Raw genomic sequence first — 16,700 nt, forward strand, 5'->3', positions numbered from 1 at the left:
ATTGGCCTCTCAGAGTTGGTAAGACAACTCCCACCTGTTTATGCTCTCTGTATGTGTGTATATATATCTCCTCAATATTTATTCCACTCTATATGCATCCGAAGAAGTGGGCTGTAGTCCACGAAAGCTTATGCTCTAATAAATTTGTTAGTCTCTAAGGTGCCACAAGTACTCCTGTTCTTTTTGCGGATACAGACTAACATGGCTGCTACTCTGAAACCTTTAATTGGTAGGTTACAGACTACAGTTAGTAGTTCTGCAATTTCACATTTGAGTTCCTTCAGAACTCTTGGGTGAATCCCACCTGTCCCTGGGGACTTATTACTGTTTAGTTTATCAATTTGTTCCAAAACCTCCTCTAATGACACCTCAATCTGGGACAGTTCCTCAGATTCCTCACCTTAAATGAATGGCTCAGGTTGGGAATCTCCCTCACATCCTCAGCTGTGAAGATGACCTGGCCTGTGTCTTTGCAGAGCGCGTCTCTTCTCTTCTCCCCTCCCCTCAACCCGCCGCCCCCCGGCGTTCCCTTTGCTGGAAGCAGCTTGTCCCTTCCTGCCTGCACAGTATCAAAAGGCATCTAAACCTCCAGGCTGCTGCTGACCACCCGACGTAACCCAGCAGTCTCCTGTCCCCCGGCTACACCATGGGCAGGAAGGGGTTAAGCCCTAAGGCTGCATTGTGCGCCAGGACCCAGGGAAGCTGACTGCAGGGGCTTCAGTGCTCCAGGATAGAGAGGTGGCTCAGCAGGGGAGGATGCCTAGAGGATGGAGCAGCCCAGCACCCCCAGGGGCAGGATCCAGGCTGGGGGGTGAAGATGGTGCTAAGCCCCTGCCCTGGGGGCTGCTGTGAAACCTGCAGGTTCGGGGCATGAACAGGCTGGAAATTGCTTCCCCCTCCCCCACACTCCACAGCTTAGCTGAGGGGCAGAGAGGCTTCCCCAGGCCAGCGCTGTGCGGGGCTTCGGCACATGCAGGTCTCAGCACCTCCTGGCCAGCGCCCCGGGCCGGAGGGTCTGGGGCTTTCCCGGGGCGCTGGCCCAGCCAGAGGCAGTGGGGGAAGGAAGGAGCCTGCCAGCCAGGCTGCTGGTGAACTGAGTGCTCTGACGAGGGGCTGGTTCTCCGCACAGCGCTGGGAGCGGGACGTGCCCCGCTGGGGCGGACATGGAGGAGCAGTGGGGCTGGTTGGGGAGGGCAAAGGGGCAAAGCAGGGAGAGGACAGCGAGAGGAGGAGCATGTAAAGGGCTGATGGGGTCCTGATGGCCAAGGGCCGGCACATACGGTGGGCTCAGCTGAGGGAGCAGCAGGGGGAACAGCCGGCCCCGTATACTGCATCTTTGCCCTGTCACCATCCTTCCACACCCACCCCCATCGTTGGGCCTAGACACCCCCACTCACCGTTGGTAGGCGGGCATCTGGGAAGGAGGGATCTGGCCAGCATCAGCACCTGCTAGTACGGATGGGGGGAGATAGAAAATACGGGATACGTTGCCTGCTTGAAGAAAAAGTTGGGACACCTGCACGAGGGCTTAAATACAGGACTGCCCCTTTAAAAATGGGATGTTTGGTCCCCCTCCAACTACTGCAGCTGTAGTTCTCTGGAGCAGAGCTACCAACTCGGCTAGGCTTAAAATACTGCGTCAGCGCAGCTGCACCGCTGTGGTGCGTTACTGGAGACGCTCTGCGCTGATGGCGGAGAGCTCCCCAGGCAGAGTAGTTAATCCTCCTCCCCAAGAAGCAGTAGCTTTGTCTACACAGGGGGTCAGGTCGGTGTATCTATGTCGCTCACGGGTGTGGATTTTTCACAACCCAGAGCAAAGTAGTTATCCCGATATAGGTATGTATTGTAGACCAGAGCTTAATTGAGATTGTCCCACATATTTAGGACCAAATCCTGAAAACACTTGCAACTTTACTCAGGTGAGCATTTTCATTAAAGTCAGTGGGAGTTGCTTGTGAATGAATTTACTCGTGTGCTTGAGTGTTGGTTGGGTCAAGGCCTCAGAGCCAGTAGGATCCAGCAGCGGATTGTGACTGCAAGAGGTTCTGCTCTCACACCATTACTAACTGGGAGTGACTGCGCAGTAGTGAGTGTGAAACCAGTGTAAGTGCCAGAAGAACCAGTCGTGTAGCTGCTGTAACTCACTTTCACAGTCACCGCTTGAGCCCTGAGAGCAACTCTAGCTAACGTGCAGAGGAGACATTCTGCTGTGGACAGGAACACCAGGAGGGCACGCCCTGCTTCACCTGGGGCCAGAACCATCCAAACCATCTTCCCTCTTCTGGAATGGAGATGTTAAGTCAGAGGGGCAGTACGTAACTTATTGTGGGTCACCAGTGTGGTAAAATGTTCGGCTGCGTGTGTGTATGTTCTCTCTGTGTCCAGTCCCAGCTCTGCACAGACAGTTGGCATAGCAGACTTCGAGTGAACCACACAATGACCACAAGATCCGTTAAGGTACGAAGGCAAACAGCCAGGTTTATTGTCGATGAAGCACGGTACTAGTATCCTGAAGACTATAGACAAACACTAATACATGTATGCCAGTAATAATGAACCAGCTCAGTGAACAGTGGGAGTTTCCATTCCTCCCTAGGCTAGACAGAGACACTCACTTTCAGGCTCCATTTTATACATCAATACAAACAAGTTACATACTGACCCTCTAACGCAGTTAATTGACACCTTCTGACGTGGCCGGTTACCACCCATCACCTCGTACACCTCTATCCATCACACTGTCAACCTGACCATATCTTTAGGATGGGTAACCATGTTCCTGTTATCTTTAGGGAATGTGCTGATATCGAGGTGTTCTGGTACAACCCTTCTGAAATTGTGTTTGCGTGAGTGCTCTGTGCCCAGCACCTCGTAGAAATATTTGGTTTTGAAATATCAGCCCTGTGCTTGTCAGATTTTGTGAGGAGGGCCTGCCTCTAGCTACCAGACTAATTTTGCTTTATATCAACAAGGCTTTGACCGTTACTTTAGCTCAGGCCTCAGGCCTCATGCTAGGCCTCTAATACAAGGGCTTATGTCTCAGGGTCTCTTCCTACTACAGTTCTGCAGTATGAGAGTTTCTGGATTTACGGTCACACACGACAGGCAGTTGTCACACAATGAAGTTTTTGATGGTATCTATGATTCTCCCAACAAATGCATTCCAGTCCTAGCTGACACTACAGTTCTCACTGATTTTCTCTTTTGCTGTGAGTTACAGGAAAATGAATAGAAGATCCAAGTGACAGTACATGATGCCAGCTGACAATCACACTGTTTTTGACCCTGTTAGTTACATCCTGATCGGCATCCCGGGTACGGAGGAGTCTCATTTCTGGATTGCCATCCCCTTCTGTCTGATTTACATTGCATCACTTTTTGGGAACTCTCTCCTACTATTCATCATACTAACAGAACGAAGCCTCCATGAGCCCATGTATCTATTCGTGTCCATGCTGGCCGCTGCTGATCTGCTGTTATCTACCACTACAGTGCCCAAGATGCTGGCTGTATTCTGGTTTAGAGCGGGGGACATTTCTTTTGCTGCCTGCCTGACCCAGATGTTCTTCATCCATGTCAGTTTTATTGCCGAGTCGGCCATCCTGCTGGCCATGGCGTTTGATCGGTACGTTGCCATCTGCGACCCCCTGAGATATACCGCTGTGCTAACCAAGTCTGTGATCGGGAAGATGGGGCTGGCAGTTGTCACAAGAAGTTTCTGTATCATTTTTCCTCTCATTGTTCTCATGAAGCAGCTGAAGTTCTGCAGAACCAACCTCCTGCCTCACGCCTATTGTGAGCACATGATCCTAGCCCGGCTGGCCTGCAATGACATCACAGTCCACGTCTGGTATGGTGTAGCTGTGGCTATTTTAGTAATTGGTTTAGATATTGTGCTCATTGCTGTATCATATGGGTTGATCCTCAGGGCCGTCTTCCTGCTCCCATCCAAGGAAGCCCGTCTCAAGGCTCTCCGCACCTGCGGCTCCCATGTCTGTGTCATACTGATGTTCTATGTGCCGGCTGTTTTCTCCTCTTTAGCACACCAGTTTGGGAACATCCTCCCAGGTTATATTGTCAACCTACTGGCCAACCTCTATGTGCTCATTCCCCCCATGTTAAACCCCATCGTTTATGGGGTGACAACAAAAGAGATCCTGAAACGGGTGATCAATGTGTTTTATCGATGCTGCAGCAGAAGCTCCCTGCTGAGCTAAAGGAGGCAACAGAAAATGCTTTGGGACTTGGAAATTAAAGCCAGGTTTTCATTGGAACTCTAGGGGTGTTTTTACTATGTACTTACACTGTATAAGCCCAAAAGCTGGTCTTTCTCGCCAACACAATTTGGGTCCAATGAAAGCTATTTACTCCCCCAGTTTGTCTCTCTAGTATCCTGGGACTGACATGGCTACAACAGCACTGCGCACTGCCACAGAAGGCAGCCAGACCGAGTGAGTCTTGTTCTAAGTTGAAGGGAAATAGCAAAACAAGAAAGAACAAAGGTAAACATCAGCATGAGAGAGAGCACCGTGTGTGTATCTCCTGTCTGACAAGCTGCATCGGAGCTGGACTCTTAATGGCAACAGAAAGCAGCAGCCAAGGGGGCCATGCCATAGGCCCGTGGGAAGTGCACAGGGCTGCACATTGAGAGACACGGTCTCTAGTCTTGGTTCTTCCACCAACCTGCTGTGTCACCTTGGGTTACTTTCTTTCCTTCTCAAACTCCTAAATCCTTCTCAGGGTCACTGCTTTGCCGGTCTCACTCCCCCATTCCGTAGCAAAGGCCTGCGTCCCATGGACCTTGAGTTTTGCTGCCTTATGACACATTTTGCATGAATGAGCCTGGCTTCCCCAGGCTAATCTCGCTGTCTTCCCTACACTCGTGGCTTTGTGGGGGTGGCAGGGTGGGAGAGAGATCGGGGGTGCTGTGACCTGGTGCATTGGGCGAGGGGCTCATTTACACATACTCTTCACTCCTCCCGACTGTGGGAGAGAGAGGGAGAATAGAATCGTGTGTGTATGATTAGCTGTGTCTTACTCTGTGCTAAAGGAATGTTTTGACGCTGAGGATAACATGATGACTCCTTTTGGGGCTTGGAGGCTTGTTTGACCTTCTGCTAACGTCACACAACATCCAGCAAAATGCTGTTGGAATCTTTTTTTCCTTTTATACTCACCTTCCATTCCTGCAGCTGTTGAGAAGAAATGTCTCATAGGAACATAAGAACGGTATATACTGGGTCAGGCCAAAGGTCCACCTAGCCCAGTGTCACATTTTCTGACAGTGGCCAGGGCCAGGTGCTTCACGGGGGTGAACAGAACAGGACAATCATCAAGTGATCCATCCCCTCTCATCCCATCCTGGATTCTGGCGGTCAGAGGTTTTGGGACAACAGCAGCATCGGTTTGCACCCGCAATCATCTCAGCTTATAGCCATTGATGGACCTATCCTCCATTAACTTATCTAATTCTTTTTTTAATCCTTTGGCCATCACAACATCCCCTGGCAATGAGTTCCACAGGTTAGCTCTGTGCTCCATGAAAAAATACTTTCTCTTGTTTGTATTAAATCTGCTGCCTATTATTTCATCAGGTAACCCTTGGTTTTTGCATTGTGTGTGTAAGTAAATAACATTTCTCTATTCACTTTCTCCACAACATGATTGTGATAGACCTCTGTCATATCCTCCCTTAGTTGTCTCTTTTCTAAGCTGAACAATCCAAGTCTTTTTAGTCTTTCCTCAGATGGAAGCCATTCTATACCCTTAATCATCTTTGTTACCCTTCTCTGACCCTTTCCAAATTATACTATGTCCTTTTTGAGGTGGGGCTACCAGAAGTGGACACACTATTGAAGGTGTGGGCGTACCGTGGATTTATATAGTGGCAGTATAACATTTTCTATCCATTTACGAATGGTTCTTAACAATCTATTAGCCCTTTTGACGACTGCTGTGCATGGAGCAGAAGTTTTCAAAGAACTACCCATGACAACTCCACAATCTCTTTATTGGGTGGTATCAGCTAATTTAAACTCCATCCTTACATATGTGTAGTTAAGATGATTTTTTCCATTGTGCATCATTTTGCACTTATCAATGCCGAATTTCGTCGTCCATTTCATTGCCCAGTCATCCAGTTTTGTGAGATCCCTTTGTAACTTTTCTCAGTCAACTTTGGATTTAACTATCTTGAATAATTTTGTATCCTTGCAAACTTTGCCACTTCACTGTTCACTCCCTTTTCCAGATAATGAAGGAATGTGTTGAACAGCACTGGTCCCAATACAGATCCATGGGGGACCCCGCTGTTTACCTCACTCCATTGTGAAAATGGACCATTAATTCCTACCCTTTGTTTAGAAGATTAGTGTTGGAAGGGACCTCAGAAGGTCATCTAATCCAACCACCTGCTCAAAGCAGGACCAACCCCAACTAAATCATCCCAGCCAGGGCTTTGTCAAACCGGGCCTTAAAAACCTCTAAGGATAGAGATTTTACCACCTCCCCAGGTATCCCATTCCAGTGCTTCACCTCCCTCCTAGTGAAATATTTTTTCCTAATATCCAACCTAGACTTCCCCCACTGTAACTTGAGACCATTGCTCCTTGTCCTGTCATCTGCCACCACTGAGAACAGCTGAGCTCCATCGTTTTTGGAACCCCCGTTCAGGTAGTTGAAGGCTGCTATCAAACCAGCATCTCCTCATAAATCATGTGCCCCAGCCCCCTAATCATTTCTGTTGCTCTCCCCTGGACTCTCTCCAATTTGTCCACATCTGTTCTGTAGTGGGAGGCCCAAAATTGGACCCCTTATTCCAGATGTGCCCTTACCAGTGCCGAATAGAGGGGAATAATCACTTCCCTCGATCTGCTAGCAATGCTCCTACTAAAGCAGTCCAATATGCCGTTAGCCTTCTTGGAAACAAGGGCACACTGCTGACTCATATCCAGATTCTCGTCCACTGTAATCCCCGAGTCCTTTTCTGCAGAACTGTCGCTTAGCCAGTCTGTCCCCAGCCTGTAGCGTTGCATGGGATTCTTACGTCCTAAGGGAAGGACTCTGCACTTGTCCTTGTTGAACCTCATCAGATTTCTTTTGGCCCAATCCTCTAATTTGTCTAGGTCACTCTGGACCCTACTCCTCCACCGTATCTACCTCTCCCCCCAGCTTAGTGCTATCTGAAAACTTGCTGAGGGTGCAATCCATCCCATGATCCAGATCATTAATGAAAATGTTAAACAAAACCAGCCCCAGGACAGACACCTGAGGCACTCCGCTTGATACCAGCTGCCAACTAGACATTGATCCGTTGATCACTACCCATTGAGCCCAACGATCTAGCCAGCTTTATATCCACCTTATAGTCCATTCATCCAATCCATACTTTTTTAACTTGCTGGGTAGAATACTGTGGGAGAGCGTATCAAAAGCTTTTCTAAAGTCAAGATATCTAAAGCCACTAGCCGTCACCTACAGCCCCCAAATAAACCTCTCCAGAGCATCATCAAGGATCTACAACCTATCCTGAAGGATGATCCCTTATTCTCACAGACCTTGGGAGACAGGCCAGTCCTCGCTTACAGACAGCCCCCCAACATGAAACAAATACTCACCAGCAACTACGCACCACACAACAAAAACACTAATGCAAGAACCAAACCCTGCAACAAACCCCGCTGCCAACTCTGTCTGCATAACTATTCAAGGGACACCATCATAGGACCTAACCACATCAGCCACACCATCAGGAGTTGTTCACCTGCACATCTACCAACGTGATATATACCATCATGTGCAAGCAATGCCCCTCTGCCATGTACATTGGCCAAACCGGTCAGTCTCTACGCAAAAGAATAAATGGACACAAATCGGACATCAGGAATTACAACATTCAAAAACCAGTAGGAGAACGCTTCAGCCTCCCTGGTCATTCAATAACGGACTTAAAAGTGGCAATTCTTCAACCAAAAAACTTCAAAAACAGACTCCAACGTGAAACTGCAGAACTGGAATTAATTTGCTAACTGGACACCATCAAATTAGGCCTGAATAAAGACTGGCAGTGGATTGTGTGACGTTTCAATCTATGTGATTTTATGAAAGTATGCTGATGAATGTGAATATAATGTAACTGGAATATGCTTCACGCAAAAGGTCTCTTGTAAGGTATCATTACAAAGCTTATAATGTACTGAGTGTGTTCATCCTATTTGTATAAAGGTATCATTCTTGTATCTGAAACTAGAAATATGAAAGATAACTCTGAGGTCTTATTGTAGTTATGCAAAGTGTGGACCATTAATGGTGATTTGGAATCTTAATGTCTCGCATTAACCAGGACAATTGACTGTAGATGGCTCTGTTTACTTGTAAGTCTTCCTGTATACGTGTGTGCTGGCAAGGGGTAATGAAGTCTTACAGTGACATGTGATCATGTCACCTAAACTGGAATCCATCTTTAACCTGGTGCTTTTCCATTGAGAAAGAAAGGTGGGAACCCAGAGAAGGACAAAGGATCCCTGCCTTATGCAAAAGTTATATAAGTGAGTGGAAAAGAACAAAGGGGGCTGCAGTCATGAGAAATCCCCTAGCTACCACCTGAGCTGGAACAAGGACGGTACCAGGGGAAAGGATTGTGCCCAGACTAGGAAGGCGTCCAGTCTGTGATAGAAGCTTATTGAAACAACTCTGAGGGTGAGATTTTATCTGTATTCAGTTTTCTTACTGTATTAGGCATAGACTGGCGTGTTTTATTTTATTTTGTTTGGTAATTCACTTTGTTCTTCCTGTTACTACTTGGAACCACTTAAATCCTACTTTCTGTATTTAATAAAATCACTTTTTACTTATTAATTAACCCAGAGTATGTATTAATACCTGGGGGGATGGGCAAACAGCTGTGCATATCTCTCTATCAGTGTTATAGAGGGCAAACAATTTATGAGTAAAATGGATTTATTTGGGGTTTGGACCCCATTGGGAGTTGAGCATCTGAGTGTTAAAGACAGGAACGCTTCTTAACCTGCTTTCAATTAAGCCTGAAGCTGTTAGGGGATGTGGTTCAGACCTGGGTCTGGGCTTCCAGCAGGCTAGTGGGGCTGGTTCAAACCAGGCAGGGCACTGAAGTCCCAAGCTGGGAAGGCAGGGAAAGCAGGGGCAGAAGTCGTCTTGGCTCATCAGTCGGCAGTTTCCATGGAGGTTTCTGTGATCCAACCCGTCACAGATGGGTCATTACAAAACCTGATTTTACCTTACTAATTTCCCCCTATGGTTACTCACATCTTCTTGTCAACTGTTTGAAATGGGCCACTCTCATTACCACTACGAAACTGATTTTTCCTCCCTTGGTATTCTACTGATAATTAAATTGTCTCATTAGACTGACCCCCCACCTGGTAAGGCAACTCCCATCCTTTTATATACTGTGTATAAATATACCTGCTACTGTGCTTTCCACTCCATGCATCTGATGACGTGGGTTCTAGCCCATGAAAGCTTATGTCCAGATAACTTTGTTAGTCTCTAAGGTGTAACAAGGACTCCTCATTGTTTTTGCTGATACAGACTAACACGGCTTCCCCTCTGAAAGATATATCTCATCCACCACTTTCCCCCAATCCACCTCCAGGTGTTATCATTCAGCACAACTGCATGTGGAGCCCCACACAGCCAGCTAAATTGCATGAATACTCTCAGAGCCACTCATGAATCACACAGGGAAAGGGACCAGCCAAATCCCCCCAGCTCCCAGCACTGTACCTCAGGAAGACACCGTCTTGCCCTGCTCAAGATCAGCAGTGCAAATATATTAATTGGTTCAGCACTTCATCAATGGAAAGTGGACAGTTTTGCCACACACTTCATACAGACTCAATGGTAAAGATGAACAGTAAAACAAATGTATTGACTACAAAAGATAGATTTTAAGTAATATTAAGTGATAGGCAAAAAGTCAGATTGGTTACCAAAATAAAATAAAATATAAGCACACTGTCTAAATTCTCAACCCTATTAGACTGGGCAACATCTAGATTAAGCAGTTTTTCTCACCCCACTGGATATCGCAGTTCATAATACACAGATCACAGAATCATAGAATATTAGGGTTGGAAGAGACCTCAGGAGGTCATCCAGTCCAACCCCCTGCTCAAAGCACGACCAACCCCAACTAAATCATCCCAGCCAAGGCTTTTTCAAGCCTGACCTTAAAAACCTCTAAGGAAGGAGATTCCACCATTTCCCTAGGTAACCCTTCCAGTGCTTCACCACCCTCCTAATGAAATAGTGTTTCCTAATATCCAACCTAGACCACTCCCACTGCGACTAGGGACCATTGTTCCTTATTCTGTCATCTGGAACCACTCAGAACAGTCTAGATCCATCCTCTTTGGAATCCCCTTTCAGGTAGTTGAAGGCTGCTATCAAATCCCCCCCTCATTCTTCTCTTATGCAGACTAAATAATCCCAGTTCCCTCAGATTGTCCTCATAAGTCATGTGCTCCAGCCCCCTAATCATTTTTAAAATGCACCTCTTGCATCTGAAGAAGTGAGGTTCTTACCCACGAAAGCTTATGCTCCCAATACTTCTGTTAGTCTCAAAGGTGCCACCGGACCCTCTGTTGCTTTTTACAGATTCACAGTAACACGGCTACCCCTCTGATTCCTAATCATTTTTGTTGCCCTCTGCTGGACTCTCGCCAATTTTTCCACATCCTTCTTGTAGTGTGGGCCCAAAATTGGACACAATACTCCAGATGAGGCCTTACCAATGCTGAATAGAGGGGGATGATCACGTCCCTCCATCTGCTGGCAATTCTCCTACTTATACAGCCCACCCTTGAAAAGGTTTTCACCCTTGAAACCTGGGCCAGTCCCCTCTGTGGACATCTTCATTCTTCTCAGTGTCCTTGTTTTTTGTAGCATGGGGAGGGGCAGGAGAAAGGCCAAGCATGGGGCCCCTGTGTCCTGTTTTATACCCTCAGTCCCATGTGCTTGGAAAGCACAAGTCCAGGCATGTCTGGGGGGCATTGGTTTCCAGTAGGCAAGGTTGAGCAATTCCCCTGGTGTGGCGTCATGCCGGTGAGTCATTGAATTGTAGCTCCCTTGCTGTACAATGGCTATTGATGGGCTATTTCACACCCCGCCCAGGTGTTGGTTACTTTCCTTGTTGTTGTCTCTGGGGAGCTAATATCTGGCTGATTCCCCAACTTACAGCATGTTTTAGTCCCAACCATACAACACAATTCTCTTAACTTCATATGGACAAAAGAGCTACATATTTAGCTAGGACAGTGGCTTTCAGCAGTTCATAACCTCTCCCTTGATAGCTCACATGGCGTGATTTTTACGGAAGATCACCATTAAATATAAATGAGGAATATGGGGGTTACAGGATGCTCCCTCAAGGTATAAAATGCGGCAAAATCCACACAGGGTCTGAATCAGGACTCTGACTCAGGACATCTGGGTTTTATCCCCAACCCTGCTAGAGAACCTTGCTCCACCACCCATAGATCTGTGATCCCAGCAGCAAGAACAATACTAAAAATATCACCACAGTGAAACAAACCCAGGCCCCCCCGCACTCCAGCTCTCCTTTGCCCTCCCTGAGCCTCACGAAGCATGACTGACAGCAGAGAGATCACCCTCACCTGCCCAGTGATCGCCGTCAACCCCCGCATCATCCGGGTCATGGTGAAAACCCCAACGGTGAAGGAGGCGTTTGTGGGAAAGCCAAAGGGCCCTGCACCCCGATTCTGCAGACAGCCCTGACTCTCAGCCAGCGTGTAAATCATCAGGTTTATTTGTCGAAGGAACAGAATGTAGAACAGAACTTGTTAGCTCAGAAATCAGTGACCTTCAGCAAACTCCACCTTGGGAGGACTCCAGGCCGGACACCCCAGACTCCCCTCCCTCTGAGTCCCCCACAACAGATTGCCCAGCTTCCAGGGGACTGACTTCCAACACACCTGCTGCTCCTCCTCCTGGTCTTTGTCTCACTTCCTGGGCGAAGTGTCACCTGGTCGCATCCCCCTCCTGGGTCTCAGGTAACGAAGGGCGTCGGCCATCACTTATGTGCAGGCAGCTGGAGCCGCCTCACCTGGCCCTGAAGGCCTCAGCAAAAGTCACACACCCATATTCCTACCACCTAGGCATTGGTGCAGCACATGGGGAAACTGAGGCATACACAGTATTCATGCAAAACTGTAAGACTCAAATAGGCTCGCGTACAACATAATAAGGAGGAAAAACCCACTTTGTCAGAGGTGTGTTCTAGCGCCTAAGGGCCCTGTAAACCGACCCAAAAGACCTGTGGTCCCTGATGCGCAGACAGTAATGGAGGCAGAGTCAAACAGGACGATGGCAGCCTTCTCTCCTGGCACCCTTTACTATTGCTGCCAATCAAGTCTGTGCTGAGAAGACAAATTCTCTGACTCAGCCCCTCGCTGACAGAAGCAATCAGGACAGCCCATCTGGTGGCTCCGGTCAGCACCTCTGACCGGGCCATTAAAAATCTGGATGGCGGTGCAGCAGGGTTAAGGTAGGCGCCCTGCCTACCCTGGCTCTGCGGAGCTTCCAGAAGCCACCAGCATTTCTGGCCACAGGCAGGGGGTGGCCAGGGGGATCTCCGCGTTCTCCCCGCCCCAAGCGCCAGCTCCATAGCTCCCATTGGCCGGGAACCGTGGCCAATGGGAGCTGTGGGGTTGGCGCCTCTGGACTGGGACAGTAGACACCAGGCAGAGCCTCCAGCCTGTGCCTCCGCCTAGGAGCCAGAGGGACATGTGGGCCGCTTCCAGGAGCCGTCTGAGGTAAGCGCAGCCCGCACCCCAAAACTTGTCCTGTACCTCAACCCCCTACCTCAGCCCAGAGTCCCCTCCCATACTCCAAGCCCCTCATTCCTGGCCCCACCCCAGAGCCTGCACCCCCAGCCAGAGCCCTCACCTCCTTCTGCACCTCCACCCCCCTGCCATGACCGGTGAAAATGAGCGAGTGAGCAAGGGTGGGGGAGAGCGAGCAAGGGAGGGAGCAGGGATGGAGGGAGCAGGGGGCTGGGCCTCGGAGAAGCGGAGGGGCAGGGCAAGGGTGTTTAGTTCTCTGCAATCAGAAAGTTGGCATTCCTATCCGCCGCTCCTGTTTGGATGCTGAGCTTGAGTCATCCAGGGTCTGGATTTTCACAGCTGCTGAGCACCCGCCACTCCAGTGGCAGAGAGTGGGAGCTGCGAGAGCTCAGCACCTCTTGAAATCTTGGCTGAGGTGAGTCCCAGGTTTGGGGCTAGATAAAAGAGGCCTCCCAAATCAGCAGCTCACTTTTGGAAAGTGCCAGCTCCATTTGTGGTTAAACATCAATTCTCACAGTCCATAGGGGCTGTGCAGCAGGTCAACTCTGCTCCTTGGTGGAGGAACATGGGAACCACCAGACTGGATCAGAGCTGGGTCTCCAGTAGCCTGTCTCCAGCAGTGGCCAGCACTAGATGCTTCAGAAGAAGCTGAGAGAATCTCTCATGAGGGGGATATGGGATAATCTTCCCCTCACACCCTGCGTCCCATCCTTATCTCTAACAGAGATTGGCTCAAACCCCGAGCCATGGGGGTCACTCTCCCTTCCAAAACGTGTGTGGTCACTAACTCTGGTAACTCTTCTCTCCTGGCGCCTGGTCCCTTTTAAATCACCGCCGGAGCCTGGGCAGTGGAGGCCAGGCAGCACAGATGGGCTGGCTGCGGGAGGCCTCTTCTGGGGCCCGGAGTCGGCCCATGTACAGGTAAGAATTTATTATTATTATTTTCACCCCTGTAGGCCAGGGCCGGCTCCAGGGTTTTTGCGGCCCCAAGCGGCGAAAGAAAAAAACCACACCCGCGATCGGCGGCACCTCCACCGTGCCGCTTTCTTCTTCGGCAGCAGGCCCTTCCCTCCGAGAGGGACCGAGTGACCCGCCGCCGAAGAGCCCGACGTGCCGCCCCTTCCCCTGGGCCGCCCTATGCACCTGCTTGCTGGGCTGGTTCCTGGAGCTGGCCCTGCTGTAGGTAGGGCAATCCTGTCGGTTATAATGTTCCTTCATTTACCTCCAAGTGGTGTTGACTGCAGTTGTCTCTGATGGTTTTCTATTTATCATCTTGGGCTGGAGCAAGGGTGGACAACTGAGCCCGGCATTACATCCCCGGCTAACCAGGGTGGGGTGACGATGCCCTCCTGGAATGGCCATCACTTAGACACACTATGCCCTGGTGACTAACTTCTACTCCAAGTCCATAAAGCTCACTGTCAATATCAATATGTTATTCCTTAACTATTACCTGGACATGCCTTTTGCAATGGTTATAAAGCTTGATAAGTTACAAGCTTTCTGCACACACCTCACATGCTACTCTTTATGGGTAAATATTCTGTAAGACTTGTGTGTGGTGTAGTGAGTTTGCCAGGCCTGAGATGAGATGTTGCAAAGAACAGGGAACTCTTTGCCAGGGTCTAAGTGTCACAAGGACCTTTCTAAATAATGTACAAAAGGAGAAATAATCGGAGCAAACGGGTGAAAGGAGCAAAGGGTTAATTCTCTGCTGCTCTTCACCACCTGAGCCAGTCACAGAGGCCAGGTCCCTCTGGCTCTGTGCTGGCTCTGAGCCCCCCCGGGGATTCCCAGGGCAGCAGTATAAATATCCCTGTACCTCAGCCCCGGTCAGTGCAGATTCCCCGCCGCCTGCAGCTCCCCGACCCGGTCACAGGCAGAGATTCCTCCTCCCCAGCTGGGGCCGGAGCCTGGTGAGTCGTTTGCATGGAATGAATCTGTGAAGGGGCGAATGGAAACACATGAAATCTATGCAGTGTTTGAGCTGGGGTTGGATAGAATGGGGGTGCGTAACTCTGAGTGCAGGGGCAGGACGGGAGCCGGGGCACTGAGATAACACTCCTGTGACCGCGCTGAGGTTCGGTGTTAGGAAGAGGTCACCGGGTTACCCTGATCCACTTCCATGGACGTCACTGGGGGTCTTGCTGCTGACCTCAGTGGGCCCTGGACTGGGCCATTCTTGGTTAATGTGACTGTTCAGAGTAAATCTACTCAGGCCCTGTAATATTCTGCACCCGAAATCCTGAGGCCTTCACTCAGGCAACATTTCCATTAACGCCGTAAGGACCCCAGGACTGGGTCCGTTCAAGTTGGCAGAAATTAGGTGGTTTCAAGGAGCATAGCTGTGAATGTCTGAACTTTAGGACCCTGGAGCAGCCGATTATAAGGGCTGCTTTGATAGGATGTCCCACCTACTGCAGCTGTAGTTCTCTGTAGCAGAGCTATGGGCAGGGCTGGGCTTGAAATGCTGCAGGGGCCCAGCTGCGCCGCTGGGGTGAGTTCTCCAAGATGCTCTGCGCCGACGTTCCACAAATGTGGCCACCGGCGGGTTTCCCTGCGGCCTCCACAGCTTCCTCAGTGGTGATGGGGGGGAGGCAAAACATCAGTCCCTCTCCCCTCCCTCCCTGTTCCTCCTGGATGTGCCACCCTGCACAGCCCCTGGAGACAGGTGGGCACAGCGCTGCAGGAACACGGTGAATTCTCTCCCTGGGGGGGTGAGGACAATGAGGCTCGGGCTGCTGCCCTGGGGTGGTCGGGAGGTGGGCCCCAGTGGCAGGACTCAGTGGCTGCGTGGACCAGGGCTCCAGCCATGGACCTTCAGGTGCCAACACCCAGCTCTGCCTGCAGGTTTTGGACGCCGACCCCCAGCTCTGGACATGCGGCCCTGGCATTCGGCCATGCGGCTTCAGTTCGGGCTCCAACCCCTGGCCCACGGCGGCAGGCTCTAATTCCCATCTCTGGCCATGCAGCACTGGCCCCTGAGCCTGGCAGCAGCTGCTGGCCCCAGGCACTGACCCGCATGGCACCCGCTGGCCCCTGACACCAACCCCAGCTGCATGCTCCGACCCCCAGTCCTGGCTGCTGGCCCCAGGCTCCGACCCCCATGGCACCCGCTGGCCCCGGACACCAACCCCAGCTGCATGCTCCGACCCCCAGTCCTGGCTGCTGGCCCCAGGCTCCGACCCCCATGGCACCCGCTGGCCCCGGACACCAACCCCAGCCGCATGCTGCGACCCCCAGTCCTGGCTGCTGGCCCCAGGCTCTGACCCCCATGGCACCCGCTGGCCCCAGACACCAACCCCAGCCGCATGCTGCGACCCCCAGTCCTGGCTGCTGGCCCCAGGCTCCGACCCCCATGGCACCCGCTGGCCCCAGACACCAACCCCAGCCGCATGCTGTGACCCCCAGTCCTGGCTGCTGGCCCCAGGCTCAGACCCCCATGGCACCCGCTGGCCCCGGACACCAACCCCAGCTGCATGCTGCGACCCCCAGTCCTGGCTGCTGGCCCCAGGCTCTGACCCCCATGGCACCCGCTGGCCCCAGACACCAACCCCAGCTGCATGCTCCGACCCCCAGTCCTGGCTGCTGGCCCCAGGCTCTGACCCCCATGGCACCCGCTGGCTCCGGACACCAACCCCAGCTGCATGCTCCGACCCCCAGTCCTGGCTGCTGGCCCCAGGCACTGACCCCCATGGCACCCGCTGGCCCCAGACACCAACCCCAGCTGCATGCTCCGACCCCCAGTCCTGGCTGCTGGCCCAGGCTCCGACCCCCATGGCACCCGCTGGCCCCGGACACCAACCCCAGCTGCATGCTCCGACCCCCAGTCCTGGCTGCTGGCCCCAGGCACTGACC

General features: G+C 51.0%; 1 protein-coding gene across 1 annotated transcript; it reads left to right on the forward strand.

Annotated features, from left to right (window-relative positions):
* The first annotated feature begins 3,217 nt into the window (after positions 1 to 3,217).
* On the forward strand, positions 3,218 to 4,217 carry LOC101943194 (olfactory receptor 52B2-like). Its single transcript, XM_005314358.2, has one exon. The coding sequence runs from the start codon at positions 3,252 to 3,254 to the stop codon at positions 4,215 to 4,217; it is 966 nt and encodes a 321-aa protein (XP_005314415.2). The 5' UTR covers positions 3,218 to 3,251.
* The last annotated feature ends 12,483 nt before the right edge of the window (positions 4,218 to 16,700 follow it).

This window comes from Chrysemys picta, chromosome 1 (genome assembly GCF_011386835.1).
Source record: "Chrysemys picta bellii isolate R12L10 chromosome 1, ASM1138683v2, whole genome shotgun sequence".
Lineage (NCBI taxonomy): Eukaryota > Metazoa > Chordata > Testudines > Emydidae > Chrysemys > Chrysemys picta.